At 40.9% G+C, this 26,867-nt stretch overlaps 1 protein-coding gene across 1 annotated transcript; it reads right to left on the bottom strand.

Moving 5' to 3' along the window:
* Positions 1–1,677: 1,677 nt before the first annotated feature.
* VWA5A (von Willebrand factor A domain containing 5A) lies at positions 1,678–19,430 on the bottom strand. The gene is made up of 19 exons (XM_040976782.1): positions 19,284–19,430; positions 16,475–16,530; positions 16,151–16,353; positions 15,619–15,841; positions 15,318–15,493; positions 14,985–15,099; positions 13,447–13,616; positions 13,124–13,212; positions 12,320–12,464; positions 12,062–12,141; positions 9,986–10,100; positions 9,072–9,236; positions 8,720–8,820; positions 8,327–8,589; positions 7,258–7,374; positions 7,049–7,171; positions 6,471–6,601; positions 3,225–3,351; positions 1,678–2,711 (listed from the first exon to the last, which is right to left on the bottom strand). Exons 2-19 carry the CDS (start codon positions 16,515–16,517, stop codon positions 2,632–2,634), a joined length of 2,466 nt encoding a protein of 821 aa, XP_040832716.1. The 5' UTR covers positions 16,518–16,530; positions 19,284–19,430; the 3' UTR covers positions 1,678–2,631.
* Positions 19,431–26,867: the final 7,437 nt, after the last annotated feature.

The raw sequence follows: 26,867 nt of genomic DNA on the forward strand, positions 1-26,867 counted from the left end.
ACTATTGCGACTGTGTTGGAGGATAGAAGCTGAATCCCATTACTAAGTCTCTATGTGAGAGGGAATCTTCACTATGACCCCGGGACCCACTCTGAATGGGAGACTCTCGAGTGTGTACTGTTTGCAGTCCTTCTTGAGGCTAAGTTTATAACAGCTAGGAAACAATAAAGTAACAACCAGCAGATGACAAAAACTTCTTTCCTGGAGTCCCTGCCTAGAGTATTAGCTCCTGAATGTACAGATGGTTCATTTCATTTTCCCGAAACTCAAGAGTCTTTGCCTTAAAAGGGGAGGGGGATCTCAAAATGTGCCAAAATTCTATTTGCTGATTATGAATACAACTTATTTACATAGGAGGAATTCACACATATCAGTAAATTACATCTTGTGGGAAATGAAATTCTGCTTTTTAAAAATGTGATTGTTTCTATATTTGAAAGGGAAAAGCATACTTTTCACAATTTGTTTGGGAGGGAAGGGATGCAGAGGAGAGAGACTCTTATCCACTGGTTGACTCCACAAATGGCTGTGAAGACCAGGGCTAGGCTAGGAAAACACTAGGAGTGAGACAGTCGGTCAACGTTTCCCATGTGAGTATCATGGAGTCATCTACTTTAACCACTACCTACTGCCTCCCAGGGTGTACAGGTGCACACTGGCAGGAAGATGGTATTAGGAGCGAAGCTGGGATTCGAGCTCAAGTACTGAGACATAGAAGGCGCATGACTCATACAGCATCTTAAACAATAATGATAGACCAAACACTCACCCACATGTAATTGCTTCAAATGTTTTAACCTTACAGAGCCTTGTACTAAACCTCCCAATTCCTAGCCTAGCGTGGAAGGTAGAAGATGAAAAAAGAGGAAATAATCAATAAATATTTTACATAACAAATCTAAAGTTACATATCTGGTGAGCAGAAGGCAAATTTTGTAAGTGCTGTGGTCTTGAGGAAGCTGTCTCTTCTGATATTACCTAGAGATGAACTATCTAAATAGTAGACTTCAATACAAGCCTACTTCACAAGAATATGAGATACTCAGTTCTCAAATCTCAATGTGCATACAAATTGTCTGGTTGCCTTTTAAAATGCAGGCTTTGATACAGTAGCAGTTCTTTTTGCCTAAAATTTTGCATTTCTAACATGCTTCCAGGTGATGCTACAGTCCTGTTTAAGAATTCACATTTGTCTATGAAGAAACGCCAAAGAAATAAATAGGAAATTAGATTCTACCATGCAAGTGTTACAAATTCTTCCAATATAAGTTCAAGTAACAGCTTCCAGAAACTTGATCTGAACTCTATTATCCCACTGAAATGTCTCAAGTTCCAGCTAGGCATTCTGAGGTGTTCAATCTGAAAGTTATGGTACAGTTCTAGTTTAATTATTTTATAGCTGAGAATATTGAGCTTCTGAGACTCAATCATGCCCTAATGTTCTGCAACTACTTCCAGTGTATGAGCATAACGGTTACAATGGTATTCTAATGGCCCTTGTCGCCTATGTTGTATAATAGAGGAAACTATCCTTCAACATTCAATAGAAGATGTATGGACACAATACAATGAAAATACGGAGGCATCCGAAAACTTGGGATATAAAAGTAAAGGACAGTGGGTCCAATCCAAACTCAATCAATAAATCAGGAAAAACCATACACAGCCGAGAGAGTATAGAAATCATCATTTTAATATTGATAAAGTAGTTATTTGGCAGGTACAGGGGCATAAAACACATTAGTATGGTTATTTCTGCCAGGACAACGTGCCTGAGACAAAAAAATTAGAAACAATAAGCAGGTCTCTTCTTTCTCATACAGTGAGTGGTCCAAGTTCAGCTAGAGACAACTGCAATCAAACCCAACCTTCTCTTTATTACATTAGATCACAAGCTAACTTCAAGACCTCAGGGATTTATGCTAGCACAGAGGATTTCAGGATGGCCATTCTATTAAAATGATTAATGAAAAGAAATCTCTATTGGCAATAAGAATAATTCAAGTGTCTTAGGCAACTGAATGATATGCACACAGAATACATTTGAAAGCACAAGCAGAATTAATCAAGAAAGCCATCAACAGTGCCGGTACTCAGAGTGGCCCTCTTAAATCTCTCTCTTTGATACCTTAAGGTTACATTGATACCTATGCTGGTTTTCAATTTCTGTTTAATTCTTCATGAGGATGGAAAATTTCCAAGATGGTCAATGTGGGCCTGACAACTAGAGAAAGTCAAAAGTGAATAAAGGAAATGCTGAGAATGCTTTAACTCAAATATCCACTAATATCAGTGTTGCAAAACCTTTAGCCAGAAGTTCATGTCACCAATAACACTTTATTGCTCTACAAATGCTGGGTGGAACATTATAGACTATTTTAAATTGTTTCAAGAAGGAGAATGTGTTCTGTGACCCCTATCACTTGTTGAAAGGCATAACCCAGGCACACCCAAGGGCAGCTGAAACAGGGAGGTAAGGCAGGGAGTGGACATCTTTTACTTTCACGACAAGACATATAGGAGGAAGTATACAACGCAAGAACTCTCCACAGCAGAGCAGCTGATTAAGGAAATGACAGTGACCAAGGAGAGGCACTTGTTTGCATGTTTCTTTTCTTCCAGTTGGCGTACTCAGAGGTCAAAGATGCCAGGATTTACAGAGACTTTCAGGAAGGCAATGGCAGCTTTCACAAGCACTGACATGCTGGAGCCTGTGATAAGACAACACAGCAATCAGAGGGAACAACAGCGAGGCAAAATCTCTCTGGGTAGCCCCCAGATCTCCCTGACTCAGTGTTATCTATCTTCAATGCTTCTGCGTTTTCTCATCTCTGGAATTGCCCTTTGTTTTTCTCTGGAAACCAAAGCAGTGACATAATAAGTACCTAAAGAACAAGTGCCTCAAGCGTAGGCCGAGCTGCACTTCAGCAGTTCTCAGTGAACACAAACGGACCTCCTTCTCACAACTCATACTCTCCATCCATGCCCTGCTGCACCTTCTCTGATCCAGCCCACCCACCCACACACACACACTCCAATTTAAGGCTCACTTATGCGGTAGGGAAATAGCTAGTTGGGAGACTAGAAGTTGTCTGAAACAGGATAATGAAGAGGTGACTACAGAAACTCTCACAGCCACCTTCCGCCAGGCCTATAGGCATCACATCTGCCAAAAGATCTGACACCCTGTGCAGGAAAGAGAAGAGTCTTAGGACTCAACTTACCTGCAAAAGGGCGAACCCAGGCTATTGCCTTCTTTTCAAGAAGTTCCCACTCCCACTTCAAGCTGCTACAATTAGCATGTAGCCAGATGACAGCCAGGATGGTGGCCCAGGCAGAGGGATCCAGATGCTGAGGGAGAGGGAGAGACTTGAACACTCAAGGCAAGGTAGAAAGCCCCTCGTTGGAAACAAAAACCTTATTTTCCCCCATCTGTTATCTCTAAATCACTATGTCTCTCTCTGCCTTTACTGACCACCAGCACAATGCCAAAACCCAAGAGCAAAAATTCACTGAATCTAAAGGTTAAAAAGATCTCAAATTTAAGATTCAGTGCAACCAGCAGGCAGTACTGCAAACTCCTGCAACCTCCTCACAAAGATTACCCATTTGTGATAATGAAAATGTATGCATGGCTGCTTTATATCTTACAAAGTGACCTCACAATTTTATTTCAATTGTCATCCTCTCCCCAGCAAGAAACCTGGAGAACTATCCCATACTACAGTCTAAGAAAATTCACTTCCAAACAAATGATGGAACTTAGAATTGAAAGCCAAATATTACTATATGTTCCCCTGAATAGTGATGGCCTTTTAGAGACTATCATATCCAGATGTGAAGATACAACGCAGTATATATATCTCTACTTCAAAATCAAAGATGCACTCCCAGTGCAACTGCTGTTTATACATTGACAATAGGATGCTAGACTCTGTCATTGCCTGTGCCTACAATGTCAGGAGCACACTTAAATAACAGAATGGTGGAGTTATGACTGCTTATGGAGGACTATACTATCCTAATAACAATATGGGGCAACTCCGTTGGGGGAGAGAATTTGGGAAATGGGTAGGGAAACCCCAGACCCTATGGAATTGTACCATAAAATTAAAAGTAAAACAGAAAAATAAAGTTTTAGTTTTACTCATACTGCTGATTGTGCTCAATAGTCAATCTCAGCCACCCAGCAGGAACGAGTGCTCCGGGTAAGCCTCCATAGTGCTCTCTAAAGCTTTAACTTTTACATTCAGGGGATGAAGGGAAATCCTTCTTTAATATATGATCTTTACAACTAGGAAATTGTTATTTTGTATTTTCAGAGTAGCCTTGTTTTAGCTCAAAATTCTCAGTTTCTTAAATTCTTCTTTAATAGGATTGCCTAATGTTAAAAAGGCAAGAATCATGTGTTTCTACTTTAAAAGACAAGTATCACATGTCTTAAAAAATATTGCCTTAAGTTGTCATATCTGTAATATATGTAATTACTAAATTCTATTGACTGCCCAAGCACACAGTAGCTCTTCAGATAATACCATTGTCTCCCGTTAGCCATTTCAAATATGTCACTTTCTGTTTGCTAATCTAATCACTGTGATGTTCCTATGCAACTACTCTTAAGGCAGCTGACTTCTCCTCTCTATTCATGCCGTTGGGTTGGGAATTTAAACCCAAAAACAATGCTTGATGGCTAATTTCCACTGTTTGCTGTTGTTACCTGGAAAAAATTCAGCTAACTGTTCAGAGGTCTTTAGGAATCCTGATTCTCTTGCATAATATTATATCTTCCAGGTTGTCACCTAAACATCGGAAAGTCTTGTCCTATGTACTAATCTAAGCCTTCATTAAAAATGTGGATCTCCAAAATCTCATATCCTCATCAGTATAAAAATCATATATATTTCAGGTTTAAAATCTGTGTATTTAGCATTGAATCTTCAGTTAGTCTGTATTTCTACATGCGTAATTATTTTAATAAAACTGTGAAATATACTTTGACAACCAATTACTAAATTTTTTGCATTTGCTTTTGCCTACAATGTCGTGACACATAAAGAGGAGAATGTTGGAGTCAAGGCTACAGCTGAAGGGCTATATTATGATAAGATACATTGGACAATGGGAACATTAAGAAGGAGGAAGAAGGAAAGTAAGGCAAATGGGAGAATTGTTGAAACTACAAAACTTTACAATAAAAAAATAAATAAACAGAGCTTAGCATGGTAGTCTAGTGGCTGAATCCTCGCCTTGCATCCCTGGAGCACCAGTTCAGGTCCTAGCTGCTCCACTTCCCATCCAGCTCCCTACCGGTGGCCTGGGAAAGCAGTAGAGGTTAGCAAAAAGCCTTGGGAGCCTGAACCTGCATAGGAAGCCTGGAGGAGGCTCCTGGCTCCTGCCTTTAGATCTACTCAGCTACAGCTGCTGCAGTCACTTGGGGAGTGAACCAGTGAATGGAAGATCTTTCTCTCTGTATCTGATTTTCCAATGAAATAAAACAAGATAAAGAAATTTTTTTAAAAAAAATCTTTTAAAAAGAAAAAAAATGAAATGCTTTACTGAAATCCAGATACACCAGCCATCATGTCTCCCTTGGTTTGTTGGCATGGTAACCACTCCGAAGAGGAAATGTTAGTCAACCTCATCTAGTTCCCACTGAATCTAAGCTAGAAACCTGCAATCCCCACATCCTCTTCCAAGTATTGAAAGCATTATTCTTATTTGTCTTATAACAGTATATTGCAACAAAAATATGTTTGTCATATGCATAATTTAAAAATGTGTTACAACCACATTTTTAAAAATAAAAAGTTATAATCATTTCACTAATATACCTTATATAATATACTGTGTTCAAAATACTATATTTCCTTTACTCAATGTAAAAATGACTAATGATTAAATGTTATTCTTTTTTGTACTATCTTTGAAATCACTATGAAGAGGAGCAGAAATGAAGTTGTTATCAGGGGTTCTGAATGCAGAGAGTTCTGCAAGTAAGCCTGCCTATCAATGACGCATCATGGAAACTGAGGCACATCACTAAGCCCCTCTGAGCTTTAGGGATTTTTCCTTTTTCCTTCATCTATAAACATGATTTGGGTCTCTCTTATTTCATTGATGTGAGGAGTAAACAAGATCATGAAGATATATACATGCACATTGTCTGGCACAGGTAATTTCCTACTAAACATCAGCTACACAATTGAGATGACCGGTTAGACTACAATTAAAGAAGAGGATCTTTGTTATCCTTTTATCAGCATCAGTGTTAAGCCACCAGCTCCTCATAGTCAGCCCACTAATTATTAATCCTTTCTGCTGTGACATAAATAGAAAAATAGGCTTTCAACCTCTATTTAAAAGAAATTAATTTATAATACGGCTCTTATAATCTCCTTCCTCAAGCAGACCTTAGTCTACCGATTCTAACTATTGACTTCACTCCCTAAAACTTGATTTCTTCACCTCACCTTGGCAGGGTGAGCAGCCAGTATGTTTTCCAAACTCATATCTAGGACCTTGCCCAGACTCTCATCCAGATCCCAGGAACCATCTGCTTTTTGGAGGGCAATCAGCTGCAAGTATAGCTCTTCTTCAAAGACTTTTGGGAAGAAATAAAATATGTCAAATTATGGGGTTATCAGTTGCTTAATTCAATGACAGGCTGTAGTTAGAGTGTTACAAGGAAAAAAAGTCATCAAGAAACATTCAGAAGATGCACCTGCAAACCAACGTTTCAAGGAATGACCTGTGCGGCAGGGGCCCAAATTGGGTGACTGCATAGTTCCCCAGCCACATAAATTGGTTTGAGAAAAAAAATGTTTTGCTTAATTAGGTTTTACTAGGTCTCCAGTGGGGCAGTGGGTTTCATGGCCCTCTGTTAAAGAAGATTGGCTGGGCCTGACAAGTTTGGGGATTGGATAATCCTCACTTGCTCTTGGCATTTTCAAATTATGTGTTTGGTGGAAAAAGTCATAAGGAAGTACAGCCTTAAAGATAAGTTCTTCAGTCCCCATAGATCACAGAAACAAATTGAGGTCCAGTTCACCTGCTTGGGGTTTTTGCACGTCGACACTGGTGGAAGAGTATGTCTTCTTCCCTTGAGTGTAGTCTTCGAATAGTTCATGGGACCTTCTGTGTCTAGGACCAGAAGATTGTACTTCATGCTTTCCTATATGCATAACAGACAGGCATTGGTGAGACAATGTCCCAGAAAAATACAGAGAATCTATGGGACTTTGTGATTGATCTACCTACGTGAAACTGAACCACAAGGCTGTTGCACCACGGTTGCACAGAAATTAATCCTCCTCTTGGATAGGCTGGATGGACACGGACGAGCAAGAGGAATATCAAATGATCTCGCTGCGTAAACTGAAAAACACAAGTACAGACTTTGAGACTGATGTATCATTGTTCTCTTCAGTCAGAAAGTGCAGTGAAGTCCGATCATCTGGGAAAAATCTTCCCCTATGTATATGAGCTTTAAGCAGCTCCTTCTCTCGTGTGTTAAAGGATACACACAGCTGTGCCCTCTACACTGTTTCTAATTTTAATGTCCTGTGGAACTCCTGACATATGCTGAACAATCACCGTATCTTAAGTTCCATTATAGGAGGATGCTTTCGATTAAAGTAGTGATTTCAAGTCAATCTATCCTATTCAAACAGTTATTCCTTCATGCCTTCAGTCTATGGCTCTAATATTCTTTTATAAATTCACCGTATAAAACCCTAATCTTGAAATTAAGTCAACACATTATGCCCTTCATTATGATACTGCAGTGGCCAAGTCCTGCTGAAATAAATCACATAATCAAGATTCCATTTCATAATTTGATGCCATTACTAAAGTCAAGATACCCAAACTAAGCTGACTTGTCAGTACTCCTGGGCAAATGTTTTTTGGGGAGCACTCTGTTCTCCAACTGTCCCTAATGATTCCTTGAAATCTTCTCCTTTTACTCCAGTTTCCTGTCCTACACTTCTAGTCACAGGCTCATTCTCGTCACTGGTCATCTCTGTGATAACCAATCATCCATTATTAGAAATGTAAATTAGCACCCGAGTTAAAATGTTTTGCTGATCAAGGATCATATGTACTTTTTATATTTTATTGTTCTTTTGTTCTCCCATTCTGCACCCTTGGATTACTTCAGATATTCTTCCAAGGGGATACACTCATATACTAACTCTTTAGGATAGAAAAGTGTAACACTAATCCAAAATGTTAAATATGGAAATACATGGTTAATGCAACAGCCTTTAACAATGTGTTCAGCGGTGGACTACTAATTCTGTCAGAGTTTGAATTTAATGAAACTCACCAGGTGCACCTCGATCAAGTCTTGGTACATGGTTATTTAGAGCGGTTAGCAGAACAGGTGTTGGAATGTTTCTATAAACCAAGGGCCCCTGAATAGGCTTATTAAGTTCCTTGTTGATGGCAACAAATGCAGTAAAGGAACTTATGACGCCTGACTCGAGGCTTATGTTCAACACATCGTTTTTATCTCTTCCTACGGTCTCTCTGAAGCCCATGTCTTTGGCCTGGAGCAAGGATTTGGCAGCAAGGCGGTGAATGGTGAGGCTATAAAACAAAAATTCCAGAGATTTAGTTAATCGGCAGAGCTCTTGAATGTTAAGGGAGGCAGACAGAAAGGGAGGGAAGGAGGGAGAAAGGTAGGGAGGCAGAGAACAAAGGAAATTTAAATTTTCACCTGACATCAAGCTTGGGTTGTAGAGGAAACAACATCTTATTCTCAAAACTCTTGCCCTGGAATGTGTACTTGAGACAGACTTCTCCTGTAGCCTCTTCTGGCTTTAAATGAAAGAGAAGTAGTGGAGAGTACAAATTGCCAAGAGAAGTGTAGGAACTGGGATGGCTCCCCGACACCACCTATTAAGATTTTGCACTAGACATCTACTATCTTGGGAAGCCAAAAGCCTAAAGTGGCAAGGAATGCGATAGGTTGGCTTTGGTCAACTTTCTGAGATCCATGTATAATATCAGCTTTGCTGAAACTGTCAGGGCAGCCAAGAATGGCAAAATGAACAGGAAGGGAAACTCACCAGCATTGTCCCAGACAACTGGGCATAGATAATTAACCTCTGACCCCTAAAGAGGGAAGTCTGCTCTGGGGAAAGCATTTCAGCAGACAGACCAGATGGCAAGTTCCAACTCAGAGAGATGTTCTCAACCACAGGCTGTAGAGAACGTTTCAAGGCTCTAAGAACCTGATAGAAGGAAAAAAAAATTCATAAACACAGACAAGTAAAAGCAACAATGAAGCAATTGTTCCATCAGGTGTCATACAGCATATATTTCACATATTAGACCAAGTCTGAAATTTTATTAGGAGATTGACATTCTCTCTTTTTGTTTTACATGTGAAGAACTAAAGCTGAGGGATGTAATAGCATAAATCAGTGAAATAAATGCTTAAGAGAGGAGATCCCTGGAGAAGCAGATTAGATAAAATGCAAGAACAACTGTGGAGAGAACATAAAATATAACTGTAAAGGCCTCCTTGTACATGGTGATAAAATGCAGTTTGCCAACCCTTCCATTTGTAGTTCACAATTGTTCTCCCTGTCTTTGGATCCTTTGCTATATTATCAAATATATATGCATATATATATGTATTTATATATGTATCCTAAATATTATATATATATAATATCTATAATATCTAATATATATACATATATATATCCTAAATCACAGACTTGGAATCTCATTCCTAACAATTGAACTATTGCTCTCTTGCTGGTGTTAAATACACAGGTCTCAGCCTCTTTCAGCATTTCATCTCTGAGCTTTCAGCCTCTACGCCCTGATACCCTTTCTGCAGAACCTCAATTGCCTAAGGTCTACCCACCAAGGGTATGGAGATACAGCAAAATATACCGTGGAGGCATTGTCACTACCTCACCCAATTCTTGATAAAGATTGCTCACTTCTGGATATATGACCTGTCCCTTACCTTGGACTGCATCCTGTCCTTGCCTGTGATAAATTCTGCCATGCCCCCTGAAACCCGAGCAATGTTTTTTATTAGGCTGGTGGAGGCACCTTCGCCAATACCAAAGGAGAAACACCTGCAGATGTAAACAGTTGGAAGTCACAGAGCAGCACTGACATCATAAAACTAACACAAAATTGTAGAAATACATGAGAAATAGTCATTTGAACCAGAAGCATGACAGCTACCATGTATTGATCATATATTTTAGAAAATGTAATAAATACTTTAAACAAAAGGTGGGATTTAATCATGCACGAGACTCCTAAAAGGCAAATTTCTGGTTTACTTTGCAAAGGACTTAAGGTCCTGAAAATATACAGAATTTGGTAAATGCCATGGCCTTGCTGAATGGTAAGAAATGCAGAAAAACATTGGTCAATCTGATTTAAAATATTCCATATATATATAATTTTATTATTATGTTATTATATAATTGTATTATTTATATACTATCATTTATATTATATATATTTGTCTAGAAGAGCTGTATAACGGAGCAAATGTACCATGAGGTGGTGAAATATTGTAGTATGTAACTATACTTCTGAATAGATGTAGATGGGCTCCCAACGCAACTGTAAAATACATCTTGGCACTAGAATGCTGGAGTTTACACCATTCTCTATACCTACAATGTCAGGATAGACTTAAAAATAGCAGAAGGATGGACTTGTGACCGTTGTTGAGGGACTAAACTACTGCTACAATATAGAGGAAAAGCAGTGTGGTGGGGGAAGGAAGGGCAAGATGGAAGGGGAAATCCCTCAGCCCATGGAACTGTAGCATGGAAAATAAAAATTATATATATACACACATATTCTCTAAGCCTTTGAGGCTAGAGTTCTAAATTCTAACTGAATGATGAAATTCTCCTTAAGGGTGCCAGTCAATCCACAGATTTTTACATTTACCTTGGCTTTTTCAACATTACCTTCAAATTGAAGTCTGGGTTATGAAGTGCTTTTGTACATTTGCAAATCTATTTTTACGCACAAAACCAAAATTGAGGAGCCACCACTGTGACATAGGAGGTTAAGTTACCACTTGTATCACAAGTTCCCAATCAGAGTAGTGCTCCATTTCGATCCAACTGCCTGCTAATGTGCCTGTCCTAGCCCAGCCCTCCCTTTGCAGATATGTGGGGACTGAACTAGCATATGGAAGTTCTCTTGTACTGTGTGTGTGTGTGTGTGTGTGTGTGTGTGTGTGTGTGTGTGGTCTTTATCTATTGCTCTGCCTTCCGAACAAAGTTCATATTTCGCAAAGTTGAATGGCATTTATTAATGGCTAACTATTGCCTGAATTCACAACTGTGTTTTGCACATCAAGGGTGGAGAACACTCAAGCCACAAACAATTGAAATCTTTTGGTCTGGCCTTGCCAAGGCAACTTCAGCTGAGACTCGAAATTCAATAAATCTGCCGCAGGCTAATTTTTAAGTTTCTCATTTTTATAGCCTATAAATGATGTTGTAAGTATCTAAATGGCCATTGGCAGAAAAAGGATTCCTGACCTCTGAGGAAACAAATAAGAAGAGCCACATTTTTATATACTGCTCATTGAGTAAATAAAGCACAGCTAGCAAAGCTTTTCTTGGGAGTTTTTAATAATAAGCCTATAAGGTAAGCAGTATTCATAGAATTATTTTCAAGTGAGGATACTGAGTGAAAGGTCAGAACTCAATCTAGATCACCTAATGAGTGGTTGCAACCCAATTACCTGAGCCATCACAATGCCCTTTGAGATCTGCATTAGTGGAGCACTGAAATCAGAGCAAGGCATCGAACCCACACACTCTGATGTTGGTTGCAGGAATTTTAATTGGCTAGTTAGTTGGTAGAGTAAACTTTTACCCCTTGAAACTTGTTTTTTTTTTTTTTATAAAAAGGGTCAAATTCTTCAAAAACAAAACTAGGACGCTCAAGCCTTTCTGTCCTCTGCAAAGGATTCCAGCACTGGGATCATGGGGCATTTGATCACATGCTAGAATTAGCAGCATCAACATCCCAGAAGAAAGCACATCTGTCTTCATACCTGTGCTTTTTGCTGTTGAGCTTCACTTCTCTAATTATGGTAAAGGTGTCTGCAACTTCTCCATCTGTAAAGACAAAAAGCTGCACAAAGAAAAAAAAATCCATGAAGCCTCCGTCAGGGTTATTTTAAGATACTAAAATTTGCCTTTGGAAAACTCAATTACTTTCATTGCATAAGTTCTGATGATTCTCAAATCAAGCAAAACAACTCTGAAGCAACACTGCCACTATCCTTTGGTGAGCGCTGTCCTGTTCTCACCTGCAGGGGATGGCCTGCGATGGGAGGTTTTCTGTAAATGTCCCGAAGTGGTGTCAAGATTTCAGTGCCCCCTCTGTCTGCCTCCATAAGCTGCACTCTTTCCACCGCCTCCTCCATTGTCTCCTGGGTGTACATCACACTGTCCCTGAGAAAAGAGAACACTCCGTTGTTATATGATGCCTGCTAACCACCATCCTTGATTTTTGAAGATTTATTTTTTTTACATTTGAAAGGCAGATCTACAGAAGTAAGAACAGAGGGAAAAAAAGATCTTCTATCCACTGCTTTACTTCCCAAATGGCCACAGTGGCCAGAACTGAGCCAATATGAAACCAGCAACTGAGTCTTCCACATGGCTGCAGGTGCCCAAGGACTTATACCATCCACTGCTGCTTTTCCAGGCCATCAGCAGAGACCTGAATCAGAAATGGAACAGCCAGCTGGAACACAAATCTGTACCCATATGGAATGCCGGCACTTGCAGGTAAAGGAGTAGCCTGCAAACCACTGTGGAAAGAAAGGAAGGAAGGACAGAAGGAAGGAAGGAAGGAAGGAAGGAAGGAAGGAAGGAAGGAAGGAAGGAAGGAAGGAAGGAAGAAAGAAAGAAAGAAAGAAAGAAAGAAAGAAAGAAAGAAAGAAAGAAAGAAAGAAAGAAAGAAAGAAAGAAAGAAAGAAAGAGCAAACAACAACAGCAACAAAACTTACTTACCATGAATGCCAAAATTCTGCCATAAACCCTTTAACAATCGAGTCCCTTTCTTTAACTTATCTTTTTGAACTGTCACTTCATTCCTAGAAACTTACGGAAAGAATGTCCCAAAGGAAGATCCAAACTCATAGATGTTGAAATAACAGCCAATGGACAGGCTCTTCAGTAGCAAAATCAGAGTTTCCTAGAGTTAAGAGAGGAAGAGTAGAGTGAGAGAAGGTCCTGTCACACAGGACTCGCCAATTCAAAATTTCACCCATTTTTATGCCTCCTCCTACTCCATGGCTCAGCTCAGGGAGGTCATGCCTACTTAGTCCAGACAGAAGAGGACAGACTCACAGCTGGAAATGGTCACCAGCCCTTAATACCCATCCTGCCCTGAACATGTGACCCAGTAAACAGAAGATGCTAGCTGTACCTTGGCTGCCTCTATGCGTGGTTGAGATTTCGCCTGTTTATTCATAGGAGACCGCATGCTTCCTGAGCAGTCCATGAGGATGACAAATTCTCCACAGGCAACAGGCACTTCAATTTCTGGGATATCTGGATAGAAACTCACCATGGCACATGGATCTCCCATCAAGCTATCTAAAGAGAAAGGAAAGGACTCTGTGAGATGAGAAGGAACTCAAGAATCCTGAAGTTTCCCAAAACCAGTTGTATCGAGTTGCACAGTGAGCTGAGTAAACTTAAATCAAAACCACAGGGTTTGGTTCACGCACATTTCTACTTGCAAAAGAGTTTGAGCTGACTTAAAAACACATAATATACAAAAGGTAGAACAAATGTCAAAGTGAAGAAAGAGGTTATTTTTAGTCTTAGCAAAGGGAAGGAAAGATTTTGCAGAACTCGACATGGTTTTAAGTGAGCCAAACTGCCACTTCTGGTTACCATCTGTGTCTCAGATTGGATGAGAATAGCGTATCAGGTTGGGAAAATCTAAGAAGGAAGACTTGATTCACCTGCACGGGATTCACGAGCTGATGCAGCGTGCCTCCAATATCCAGCACGACCAGCACAGCTGATCATGGGGAGAAAATGCCAAAGTCTCCCCAGTGCCCAGGGTATCTTCTTACAAGACAAGGGACTGGGACAGCGGTCCTTACCTTTACAGAAATCATTTTTCCTGATGGATTAAAATAATCCTGATTAATTCCAGGTTATTGTTATGGCGCATTGCACGAACATCCAACAGGAATTCACCAAAAAGAAACACATGTGACTAATGTATAAAGAAGGAATACAGAGCTTCCTGGAGGAAAGCTGATTACAACAAACCTGCCTGAAGCTGGGATCCTGACCTGTAACCTCACCATGGCAGCATGCTCAGAGAGAAGCCAGGTAAGGGGGCTGGCTTACATTCCTCAAGCGGCCGCAACAGCCAGAGCTCAGCCAATCCAAAGCCAGGAGCCTGGAGCCTCTCTAGGGTCTCCCACGTGGGTTCAGGGTCCCAAAGCCTTGGGCCATCCTCTACTGCTTTCCCAGGTCACAAACAGGGAGCTGGATGGCAAGCAGGGCCACCGGGATTAGAACCAGCACCCATATGAGATCCCAGTGCATGTGAGACGAGGACTTTAGCTACTAGGCTATCACACTTGGCCCAAATCTCTGATATTTTAAAAGACAGAAATATCACTTAATTTTTATTTGCATCTCTGGCATAGGTGAAGTCATTGTCACAAATGTATATGAAATCACCATGTTTTCTCTTGTATTTATTGGAGCTCTTCACCCACTATGAACTAATTAACTTAAATGTGAGTGTAAGCCATTAAGCATACAATATTCATTAAGCTCAATCATTTTTGCATGCTGTGGTTTTTGCTACTTCACGGTTTTATATTAATATGTTTTTTTTCCAACTGTTGTATGGAGGAGCAAAAAAGTGAGGACAATCTGAGGGTAATTTCAAGAGGAAGTTCACCCAGGTGTCTCAAAAGACAAGACAGAAAATACCTGGCTGTTTTTCAGGCATCCCCATCTCCACGGCTACGCTGGGGCTGTGCACCTCACTATAGTAAATCAGGAGTTCCACGTCGCGGTCAAACTTGTGCCCATCAGCCAGGGAAACCTGAGTTGGGGAGAAGCCAAAGAAGCCACATTAGGATTCCCATTCTGCATCCAGAGGCTCCGGCCCACAAGTGCAGATGCCCACAACTGGGGTGAGGATGGAGAGAAAGCTCTAGATAAAATGGAGATAAAGTGCAAATATTTGGAAAGGGTTTGGTAAGGGTCAAGTTCAGAACCAAGAGTAGGGGTCCCAGTGATAGCAGTGTTCTCATTAGTTACCTGAACAGAAGTCTTTGCACTTCCAAGGTACTCAACAGGGCTCAAGGTACAGTTTGATTGGACCTTCTCGATACTGTGCTGGGAAGTGATGGTGGCAGTCATGCTCAGTGTGTAGGGTGGGTCCTCCAAAGGAGCTACAGGAGTCTTCATATTAAGGCAACTATCCTCAGGCAGTCCTACAAAATATTGTCTTAGTGCTAGTTCCCTCTCTAAGACTTCTCTTTTAGCACCCAAGCAAACTTCAGAGCATTTACCCAATGTTGCCAACCACAATTAATGTTCAAAGAAAATGGGTATTTACCAGAGAGATGGTATCTGGGATTCAGGATAGCTGGGAGCACATAGCGCATCGCTCCATCTGCTTCCAGTGGCAGCTCCTGCACATACCTCAGGGTGAGCTCCACTTTGGACCCAGGTGGGAGGTTCCCCACGTCACAGGAGAAGACATCCCTGGAACACTTGTCCTCTTCTAATAAGAAGGCCTGGTGGCCTTGGCTGATGGCATTCTCATAGTTGATATGGGCCTAAATAGAAGAGCATGAGTATAGGAAAATAAACCATTGAAGAGGACATGTTAGCTAAAGAGACAAGTTATACACAAAGTAGGGACTGCTGGGAGGGTCTGTGCTTGGTCTTAACAAGCTCACAGTTATATTTTAAATGTCCCTTATTGGTTTTCCCTCCAAACGACTCTGAGAAAATTGCAGTTAAAAGACAGTGGAGCAAAACACATTTAATGCTAGCATTTATAGTGAAGTTGCAGTGGATAGAGATCTTAAGAAGTATACATTAGGGCATCAAGAAGGAAGGAGGTGATGTACTGATCCCAGTACCTTGCATTTGTCCTGTAACTCTGCTACAATTTTCTTCCCATCCACCAAGGCCTCAAAGCTATAGACAGCAGAATCTTCATCCATGGGAAATACAAAGAAGGCCTCCAAAGGAACTTTCTCTTCATTCTCATAGTTTAAAGTTGCAGACACACCAGCCACAAACTCACAAATGGACAAGTTCACAGAGATATTCTTGAGCGGCACTAAGAATACAGAAGGCAGAGGTGAAGAGATCAATAGACCTTAATAGAAGGTTGAGGTAGGCAGATATTGTACCAGCTGCCAAAGAGAATAATAACAGCTGAAGTCTGGAATCAGCCTTACCTGATTCCTTCTTGTGGGTGAGCAGACCACACTGGTACACCATGGTGATTCAGTCTCTGAACAACAACAGAAAAAAAAAATCCACATCATATACAGGTCACTAATTGAGATTCACCTCCTAAAACACCAATACCTTAAATGCTTTCTTCTTTATAAAATATTTTTTTTTGGAAAGGCAGATCAGATTTATGGAGAGAAGCAGACAGAAAAAAAAATCTTCCATCTACTAATTCACTCCCCAAGTGACCACAATGATTGGAGATGAGCTTCTACACTCAGGAACCAGAAGCTTTGACTGAGTCTCCTGTGTAGGTATAAGATCCCACAGCTTTGGACTGTCCTCCACTGCTTTCCCAGGCCATAAGCAGAGAGCTACTGGGAAGTAGAGCAGCCAGGACATGAACCAGTGCCCACATAGAGAGGTAAGGATTTTGCCATTGAGCAACTGCGCCAGGCCCTGCCTTAAATGCTTTCCTCTGCCATAAGAATATATAGTGAAGGTTAACATTGGAAAGGAAAGAAAGCTTCCAAAAGTAAGATTCCTTCTAAATGGCAGTCACAGATGGGGAAGCTGTAAGTTCCACTAAGCACCCATTCCGCAACAGATTTCTGTAACACCCTTGTCCTGGTTCACATAATTGCACTTTCTAAAAAGTATAATTGATACACCACTCTGTCATTAACTTAAAATCCCCAAATTTGTCTTCTTTCTAAAGTGAAAATCACAAATCACGCCCATCATTTATGAACTAATATACATGCATATGATGTCCAGTGAGTAGCAACCATAAGAGGTATTTAGCCATTGATGATAGTTTGTTTCTACTATTACCACTATTGCTCAGCAAACCCCTTCTGTTACTTTAGATCATGCTAGTCAGAAAGATGCATTTGAGAAGCTGTGTGATCCCAAACAGCCTCTTGCATTGCAGCAGTGGACTTTTCCTTTAAGGCTCATAACTGAAACCACTGTTGGTTTACTCTAAGACATTTTGGTGTGTAAAAATATTATATATACAACATGTCCTCTATTTAAATTCAGACAGTCCCAAATTTTATTGTAATTCAAAACATATATTATATATATATGTTTGTATATACACATAATATGTGCAATGTATATAATATTATAATATATAACATGTGTGTACATCTCTTTTATTATGTAAACAAGCATTTCATGTTACATGGCAACAAAGAAGAGGCCAGTATTAAGTAGCTAGGTTGTGATTTACACGATCCTTTTAGCTGCAAAATCTACCAGTGGATTTGCTCCTAGTGATAGGCCCAAGCACCTGGGAAGCTTCTTTTGATCTGTGTTAAACTGAAGTGCTTGATACTCTGGTCTGCTTCTGCCAAAGCACTAAGATGCAGTGCCAAGGACTAAGAAGGGCATTCTCACAAAATGCACCTTCAAAATTAACACAGCATTACGAGGTTCACAAAGGATGTTGAAGAAAAGCAAAACTGACATGTTTATCCCCAGGCCCAGGCCAAGGCAGGTCACCGAGAACACTCACTTCCTTAAAAACCCAGTGGGGGAAAAAAAACCTGAACAGAAAAACACTCAGGCTTTTCTCAACAGGCTTCCTTCCTTGGACAATCCCACCTTTAAAGATTTGAAGCTTTGAGTTCCAGGCCCTCTGCTTGCATCCCAATCGCCATTTAAAATAGTATATTCTACTACTACTACTATGCAGAGTCCATATCGATAGGCCACCTGATATCCATGCCACAACATCGAGGACAGCAGCAACAGAGGGAGGAGGGCAGGCTGTCTGCAAAAATAGCGTCTAGCACAGTCAGGCAAGTTCTCTGTTGAAGCAGGCTAATGCTTGGAGAGGCAAAGGTTTCTAATAACACCAGCTAGCTTAGAGCAAGGGAGTCGGAGAGCAAGAAGGCAAGGAATGCTGCCAAGCAGTGAAAGCACTCTAAAACTGCCCGATATTTAGCAAGGGTAGTTGGGCAAGGAAGGGAAAAAGCCACAAAGGATCATTCTCAACAACAACAACAAGCCTTCATTGACTGAGCATCCTTTTTCCCACCCTTCCCAAGAAAACTGTTGGTTTGGCCCAGAACTACCTCTGTCTCTCATGCTGAACTGGAAAAAGGCACCTAACAACGCCCAGCTAAAGACCACGGAGTGCTAGCCAAGACCGAAGAACCTAATTGGAGGCAGCTGGGAGAATGGGCTGGGAGTGGCTCAGCTGGACACTCAGGAACACAGGGCTGCTGACACTAGGCTGCTCAGCCCCCAGGGCAGAAGCCACCTCTGACGGCACCCTCACAGGCTGTGCCGAGGCCAGGTCCACTTGAAGGAGGAAATTTGGGGTGCAGAATACAATCAGAATATCCTGTAGTATTTCCATTACCAGTCCTAGATTTTCAGTGTCTGATCAGTCACTTCAATTTCTGCATAGAAGCTCTTGGGTCATGCAATTGATTGGGTAAAACCAAGACTGAGGCTGTTTCTGCAGCATAAACTCACATAAGACTGAGAAAATAGCAGCTGCCCATGAAAAAGCAGAAAGAAAAAGCAGAAAGAAAGAGAATGGGAAAGTAGAAAGAGATTCCTGGGTGACAGCCAAATCCCCAGTACATCCTCCACAAGTCTTCTGGCCTGCCAATGCTGCAAAAACCCCTGCTGGAATCACCAGCCAGACTAAATTCCTCACTCCATGGGCTGAGCCTCAAAATCAGCTCCAGCAGTTGTGAGATCAGGGAGAGGGCAGTGCCTTGGGTGGCCCTCAGTTCTCAGGTGCGAGGCTGGGAGAGGGGCCCAGCCTCCCTGAGCAGCACACTCACCCACCTTTTGCTCCAGAAGCCCAGGCGCTCTCTGAGTCACTGCAGAAGGAAAACAGCTGCAGAGGGGATTTACGGGAAGCCCCGCCCACTCCTAGGGATTGTTCATAAAGCACCAACTACAGAACTAAGGGATGGACTGAAAATTCTTAAACAAATATTGACCCCTTTCTGTTCTCTGCACGAATGAAAAAGTCTACAGTTTAGTGACTTTCACTTTTTTCCTTTGCCTGGTCTCTGCCAAGAAACATTCAGAGGACAGGAAAAGGCGGGGTTTTATGAAGCCAAAGTACTGTAACAGTAACATTGAAACCGACATTAAAAGCTGCACATTTCTGTAATGTCTACTGTGTTCTGAGCCAGGGTAAGGCACACACTCCTGCTGTCATGTAACCATCCCACCTAAGGAACACTGAAGACTTTCAATCATGGGTCACTTGCAGGCAGTTCATCTGGATAGTAAAATCAGAAGTTTGAGAAGCAGTATAGGTAACAGAATATTTGTGCTCATTTTCCTGGCTAAAGGACAACCATACACTGCTATATTGTCTATATCAAGATCAATTAAATCCAACGGGGTCATATTGCTGTTTGGGATTGTAAAGAATGTATGGCATGTATGTAACGCTCAGCTTGATTTTAGTCTCCACTATGTACTCATTTCTGACCATTTTTCCCTCCCCAACTTATTTGCTTTGTCTGTAAAATGGCCGTGATGGTTTCTAAGATCTAATGGATCATCACACACACACACACACACACACACACACACACACACGTTTAGAGCCAATGCCTAGAATTATACATATGCAAGGATAAAATATAAGTTTATCTTGGTGCAAAAGCTTTGAAATTCATGCACACAAAGGAATCTTCAGAAAGATCATTGAAACTGAATATTATGAAAAAACTATGAAAATTACCATATATATATATATATATATATACACACACGTACTTGTATATTTACGTGCATATTCATTTTTTAAGATTTGTTTATTTTTTATTGGAAAGTCAGATATGCAAAGAGGAGGAGAGACAGAGAGAAAAATCTGCCATCTGCTGAATCACTCTCCAAATGGCCATAATGGTCACAGTTGAGATGATCCAAAGACAGGAGCCGAGCCCGGAACTTCTTCTGGGTCTCCCACATGGGTGCAGGGTTCCAAGGCTTTGGCCCATGTTGCACTGCTTTGCCAGGCCATAAGCAGGGAGCTGGAGATGAAGTGGAGCAGCCGGGATTAGAACTGGCCCCCGTATGGGATGCTGGCTTGCAAGGCAAGGACTTTAGCCACTAAGCTACCATGCCAGACCCACATGCATATGTATATTTATGTACAAAGGACACTGTAAGCACAAATTGTACTGTATCAGTATTAGGCCATAGAGCCATTTTTTTTTTACCTATATTAAAATAACTGTGAAGAAAATGATTCAATTATCTGGATACAAATCATACTTAACATCATTTCTCACCACTGTAACTTCTTTCCATTGGCTGAACATGCTGGATAAAAGGAGTCACAGCACAGTGATCCGAGGTCCTCACCCAGTTCAGATGGATTTCTGTCACTGATCGGGTATACAAGGGGCTGGAAAAAACCGGGTGAGGAAATACACATAGCATTCTCTACTCATATAAAATAATTAAACATGTGATGCACTCTTTTAGTCTATGGCATGTAAAGAAAAGAAAATATGTAATGCCATAGAGGATAAACAGGGGTTAGTTTAGATGAGTTACTTCAGTTCAAAATTCTACTCTCATGACTGAGTATTTCTAGGTATTCCCAATATTGATTATCACCTGCTTTTTTCCATTATTCAGGATCCCATGTTTAGCCAAGCCCATGATCATTTGAAGTAAAGACATTTCCCAGCCTCTTGGCAGGTAGGAGCTAATATGACTTTGTAAATACGTCATGGCCAATGGGATACAAAAAATGATATTTGCAATACCACAGCATAATGTGAAATCAGAGAGAAAGGCCTCTCCTTCATTTTCGCTCCTTCTGCCAACTACTGGGTGCACAGATAAGTGTTGAGCCATCTAGAATCATAAGGACTAGGGCAATGAGTGTAAGAATGGAAAATTAGGAGCCAACATTGTGGTATGGGGAACTAAGCCGCTATTTGTGACACCACCACCATGTATCAAAGGTGGGAATCCCAGCTGCTCTGCTCCAGTCAGCTACCTGATAATGTGACCGAGATGGCATCAGCAGACAGCCCAAGTACATGGCCTCTGCCCACCCTTTGGAAAACCTAGATGGCATGCCTAGCTCCTAGACTCCATGTGGTCCAGCTATCTGGGGAATGACCCAGCAAATGAAAGATCTCTCCCTATCTCAGCCCTCTGTCTATCCTTTTTTCTTTTGTTCTTCCTTTCAAATAAATAAAATAAAGCTTTAAAAATAAAAACGTAAATGAACAAGCAATGTGACAGAAAAAAATACGAGTCCCTGAGGTTCTCATGGAACCCAGTTGCTGTATCCTCAGACTTCTCCAAGTCAGGGTAACGACTTTCTGTCCTTACAGGAAACAATCATTCAGGCACCGTGCCATCTGTTACATAATAGTCATAAAACATAACTTAAAAGTATATATTTTATATTATATCATTACAAATAATGCAATATAATATATATTCTATATCATGTTTCACATATTATATATTAAAATGGAAGGTGTAAACTTCAATATTTCTCTTAATAGGACAACACAGTTATAAAATGGAGAGAGGTCTGAAGGTGATGAAGGCATCACACAATTTATTTCAGCACCTATCAGTGTAATGTAAGTGCTTGATGTGCAAAAAGTATAGTTTGATACTTATCTAGTGAGGTTCTGAGAGTCACTTCCCTTCCTGAAATGAGAGCTGTTTGTCTTACCACTTTTAGCACTAATGCTGGTACGTAACCGGCTTTCAGTAAGCAGGTTAGCCCATAATATCACTTCCTTTTCCCCCTTCTGTTCTCTAGTATCATAGCATTTTCATTTTCTGATTTGTATGCTCTCTTGTCTGGCATCTTCCAAGAAATTCATCAAAGACTTCCACTGTTCTTGTTACACTGAAAATCTTTTGTACACTTAAGCCTTGTAAATGTTTAAGAAAATAAATACCCAAAGTACAAAAAACCATCTGTGTGGGAGATCGCCCCTGGATCTCAGCCTTCTTGGCCTATGTGTGAGGTCACAGGCACACGACACACCATGTCCCTGGGGAAACACCCTGACAATGGTCTCAGGTAACGGAGACCTCAGCTTGACCTGTTTAGTGCTCCTACAGGCCAGGGAAGTGGGTTGCACCCCAGTCTCTCTTCTTTGTTTTTGAATGAGCTGGGACTTCCCTAACAGGGAACTCTGAAAAGCAGATGTAGTCTTACTTTGCATGCTAACTACATGTGGTGTGTGTGACCTACAGCTGACCCACAGCCACAAGTGGTGAACTTTCCTTGCAGCATACCTGTCAGCTGTGCGTGTGTGCATGACCTGCTACCTGATTGGAGGATCCAGAGAGATAGACATGCCTTCTAGCCAATTACAGTGTCATTGTTGTGTGGGAGCACTGTCAGGACACACCCTTCTGCCTTCCCCTTTCCTACTCTATATAAGATAATGCTGGCTTTACCATAAATGGACATGCTCAGACTATCTCCGGTGGTTCATGCTGAAAAACATTGCCATCTCACCCCCTCGGTTGTTGCAGGGGACTGCTGGTTAGGAAAGCCCCAAGATATCTGACTAATGTATGAGTACACATAAATGCTGATGACTGCAAGTACTCCTCAGCCCACTCTCCTTGAGTGCAATCCACTGTAGACACTAAGAGATAGATTTCAAAGAGATCTAGTGACTAAATGCTCAGACATGTACACAACTATCAAAAATATTCACTGCAGGAAGCATTTTCAAACTGTGGTCTTCGGTGAGATTGCATTCAGTCTGGACTCAGCGTAAATGTAACATGGATGGAAAGATGGATATACTATTTAAAAACATAGACATATGGGTATTTTACACTGAGCTTATAGCATAAATTCCTGCTAACTTTTGCAAAACAGCCAACTTTAGTTTCAGACCAGAATAATGCTCATTATCACAAAGTCACCACTTGTCTGACCCAAGTATGTTAGAAGATGCTGGCTGTTCCTTAGGAGTAGCAGTTTATAAGCAAATATGCTCCTGACAAACCAAAAGCATAAATATGTGCTCCTTTGGGCAGGCAGGATGGAAATCAAAAATCCAAATCTCTGAGGACTAGTAAAACACATGCCTTTTTCATCCAGACAGTAAAACATACTGTGGAAAGCTGAGGCACAGAATCTAGTGCAGAGGGGCAACTTAGTTACAGAGTGAAATCTGTGAGCTGTGATCCACCCCACCTCTGGCAGGTAAGAACTGTGTCATCTCAGGAAAATGACCTAACTTCTCTGAGTTTAAGGTACCATTTGTGAAAATAGACTAATTACAATCTGCCTTCTGCGTAGTTACAATAACTGAATGTCTGTCACAACTTGGCATGTTTCAGTGTTAATTTCATTTTCCTTTTGTGGATTGGCCTGATGGCATCTTAAGACTTGGGAGAAGCATAGGGCACTGAATTTCCATGTAAATAACCCATTTTCATGAAAAAGACTCGGATCCCTAATAAATTTTCCATATCTAATCATGTTAGTTTAAAATTTTTTATTAAAAAAGAACAGATTGCAAGTCATTCAAAGGCACAACCTTGAGAATAGTGATACTTTCCTTTTTTGTAAACTTTTGTGATAAAATTTTAATTCACTTGATAATGTTACCTTAGTGTTCTACCACTAAGGTGGTCAAAAAATCAAAAGTAGAAACATGCCTAATTTCATTCTCAAAAATTACTGATAATTAAAATATAATAAAATATGCCACAGGGGAATATTTCTATCAATATTATTTTTCCAATGGGTAGAGAAGCCACAGCATGAAGTTCAGGTAATGAAAAGCCTATTTCAGTGCCACATCAGCATCCCATATCAGAGTTCTAGATGAGCTTCAGCTGCCTCACTTCTGGTCCAGCTTTCTGCTAACACACCAGAGAAGGAAGTAAATGGTGGCTTAAGTACGTGGGCCCCTGCTACCCACTTGGAAGACCAAGATGAAGTTCCTGGCCCTTGGTTGCTGCCTGACCTGGCCCTGGCTGTGGCAGTCATTTTGGGGAGAGAAACAGAGGAAGGATGATCCTTTGCTGATGTAAGTATATTTGTACATATAAAGATGTGTTTCATCCAATGTCGAGAAATAACAAGCATCATAAGTGCACATGATGTGCCACAAAATTCACAAGCATTATGGCCCTAAATACTCATAGCCACCCTATAAAGTGCTACTATTTTATAAAGTACAGCAAGATAAAATTCATAAAGGACCCTGAAACTGTCCAAGGAAACACACCTAGACCTAATGAGAAACAGATTTTTTTTTCTTTTTTCGCTAGTTCACTTTTGTTAAGGAATGTTCTGTATTAACCAAATTCTGTGAAGTCACGTGGGAATCTATTTCTGGCTTGAGGAACAGAGTGCTCACAGATGTGAGCAGAATCACGGAGGCCCCATCCTGTGAAAAACCGCCATTGCTTCTGACCGAGTGCTAGAGGCATTGTCAAGCTTTGCCTGTCACACTCATGGTCAGGTTCATGTGTCAGACGTTGATCAGGGAGGAACAGCTGCAGTTTTTCATCCAAGATTCTGGGTTGAAAGCCAGGCCAGTGATGGTGTCTATGTACCCAGAAGGCAATGAGGAAAAGTGCTTGAGGCCTTCTCATACATGTGGCAGCCCTCAGCAGCACAGACCACAGTTGATCCTCAAGCACTGAGACAAATCCACAGGGATAGTATCAGCTTCGGTGTCCTGCAGCTGCACTCGCACTCCAGTGTGCTCTGGCCCACAGTCTAATCCCACCACAGTGCCTCTGGGTAGATTATAAGCCTGGGTTTGCAGGACAGTGATTGATGAACCCTGTCACATGGACTACAGGTGCTAATTCTACTCTCTGTGCACAGCATGGACACAGGATCAACAATTGGCTTCCATTCTCAAAATTTCCACTTGGTTTTGACAAAGGCAAATGGGCTTAAGTATCTTTACTATACTATAGCTCATACTGAGGCCAAGAATTTCTAGGCATATGTTTCAAGTAGCGCAGAATACAAATGGAAATGGAAATCATTCACTGATGACATACTAGCCATGTCTACACCACTGGCCAGAGAGAGCTGGCGCACTGGTTTGAACTTACTCTTTTGTTTGTATCTTTTTACCTCCTCCTTGCAAGTGTCTAGCTGATACTTCAGTAGCCTTAAGTCAGAACAGAAGAAAAGAACAAGAAGGTATCTACATGAAAGAACTGTGTGGAGTGCACAGGCTTGGCAAAAAAGTCTTTCCAAAATTAACACTAGTTCAGTCTTGCTCAGGACACACACTCTCAAAGTCCTGTCCTGAGCTTCAAAGAAAAACCAACTCTTGTCCTGGCGCAAATAGTGTTCATGGCTCAGTTGCAATTCAGAAACTGGATGTTCCAGTAGGACTAGCATCATATTGGTCATTCAGTAGCATGTTATTTAACTTCATGGCGTTGTTAATTTCTTTTTTCTTCCTGTTATTGTTTTGCTTTGTGGCTTTCCATTTAAGGGGATGTACAGTAGCTATTGATAGAGACTGCCATATGCAGAAGTGAGCATACAATGCAGTATGCATCTCTACTTCCTGATCAAAGATGAACTCCCAATGAAACTCTTAATTATATTTTGACAATACAATGCTAAATTTTCTGCAATTGTCCATTTTTGCAGTGATGATATATGATTGTTTATGAAGAACTATACTATATAAATAATATAGGGGAACTCAGTGAGGGGGGAGGGGGTTGGGAAGTGGGCAAGGGAAATCCCATGGCCTTGTCAAAGTTATAAGCCAGTTTGGACTATCCTAAAATCTGCCAAGTTCAGTAAAAATTATGCTTCAATACAATAAACAGCTAAATATAAAAATGAAAATAGACACGAGACAGCTGAATAGTATCCTATAGCCATTTTAAGGTGGATAGAAGCCAGTTGTATATAAACTAAAATTGAAATGGCAATGAAGTAGTCACAGATGTGGTTAAGAACTTACATTTTCTAACATATCAGTCACTCAATGCCATGTCAATTAACTCCACAATGATGTAAACTGTTGTTGATGTTGTGTTATGGCTTTTAATTGGTCGGAACGATATTCTGCCAGCTCTGCCTTTAGACCAAAGATGGTCTCCCCAAGAAACTGTTGGATTGATCTGGACAATAAGATGCTGGACTCTATGCATGGTACATGCTTGCAATGAAAGAAACAAGACTGAATTTGAACTGGAATACTGCAATAAGGTAGAGTTATCCACCATAGGGGAAGGGTATGGGGAGGGGGTGGGGGGACCTCAGAGCCTATGAAATGATGTCATAAAATGAAACGCAATATAAAAAGAATATAGGGGATCTCAGTGAGGGGGAGGGGATTGGGAAGTGGGCAAGGGAAATCCCATGGCCTATGGAACTGTATCATAAAAAGCTAATAATATTAAGTA

The sequence above is a fragment of the Ochotona curzoniae genome, unplaced genomic scaffold (genome assembly GCF_017591425.1).
Source record: "Ochotona curzoniae isolate NIBS_2020 unplaced genomic scaffold, NIBS_Ocur_1.0 contig_2723, whole genome shotgun sequence".
Lineage (NCBI taxonomy): Eukaryota > Metazoa > Chordata > Mammalia > Lagomorpha > Ochotonidae > Ochotona > Ochotona curzoniae.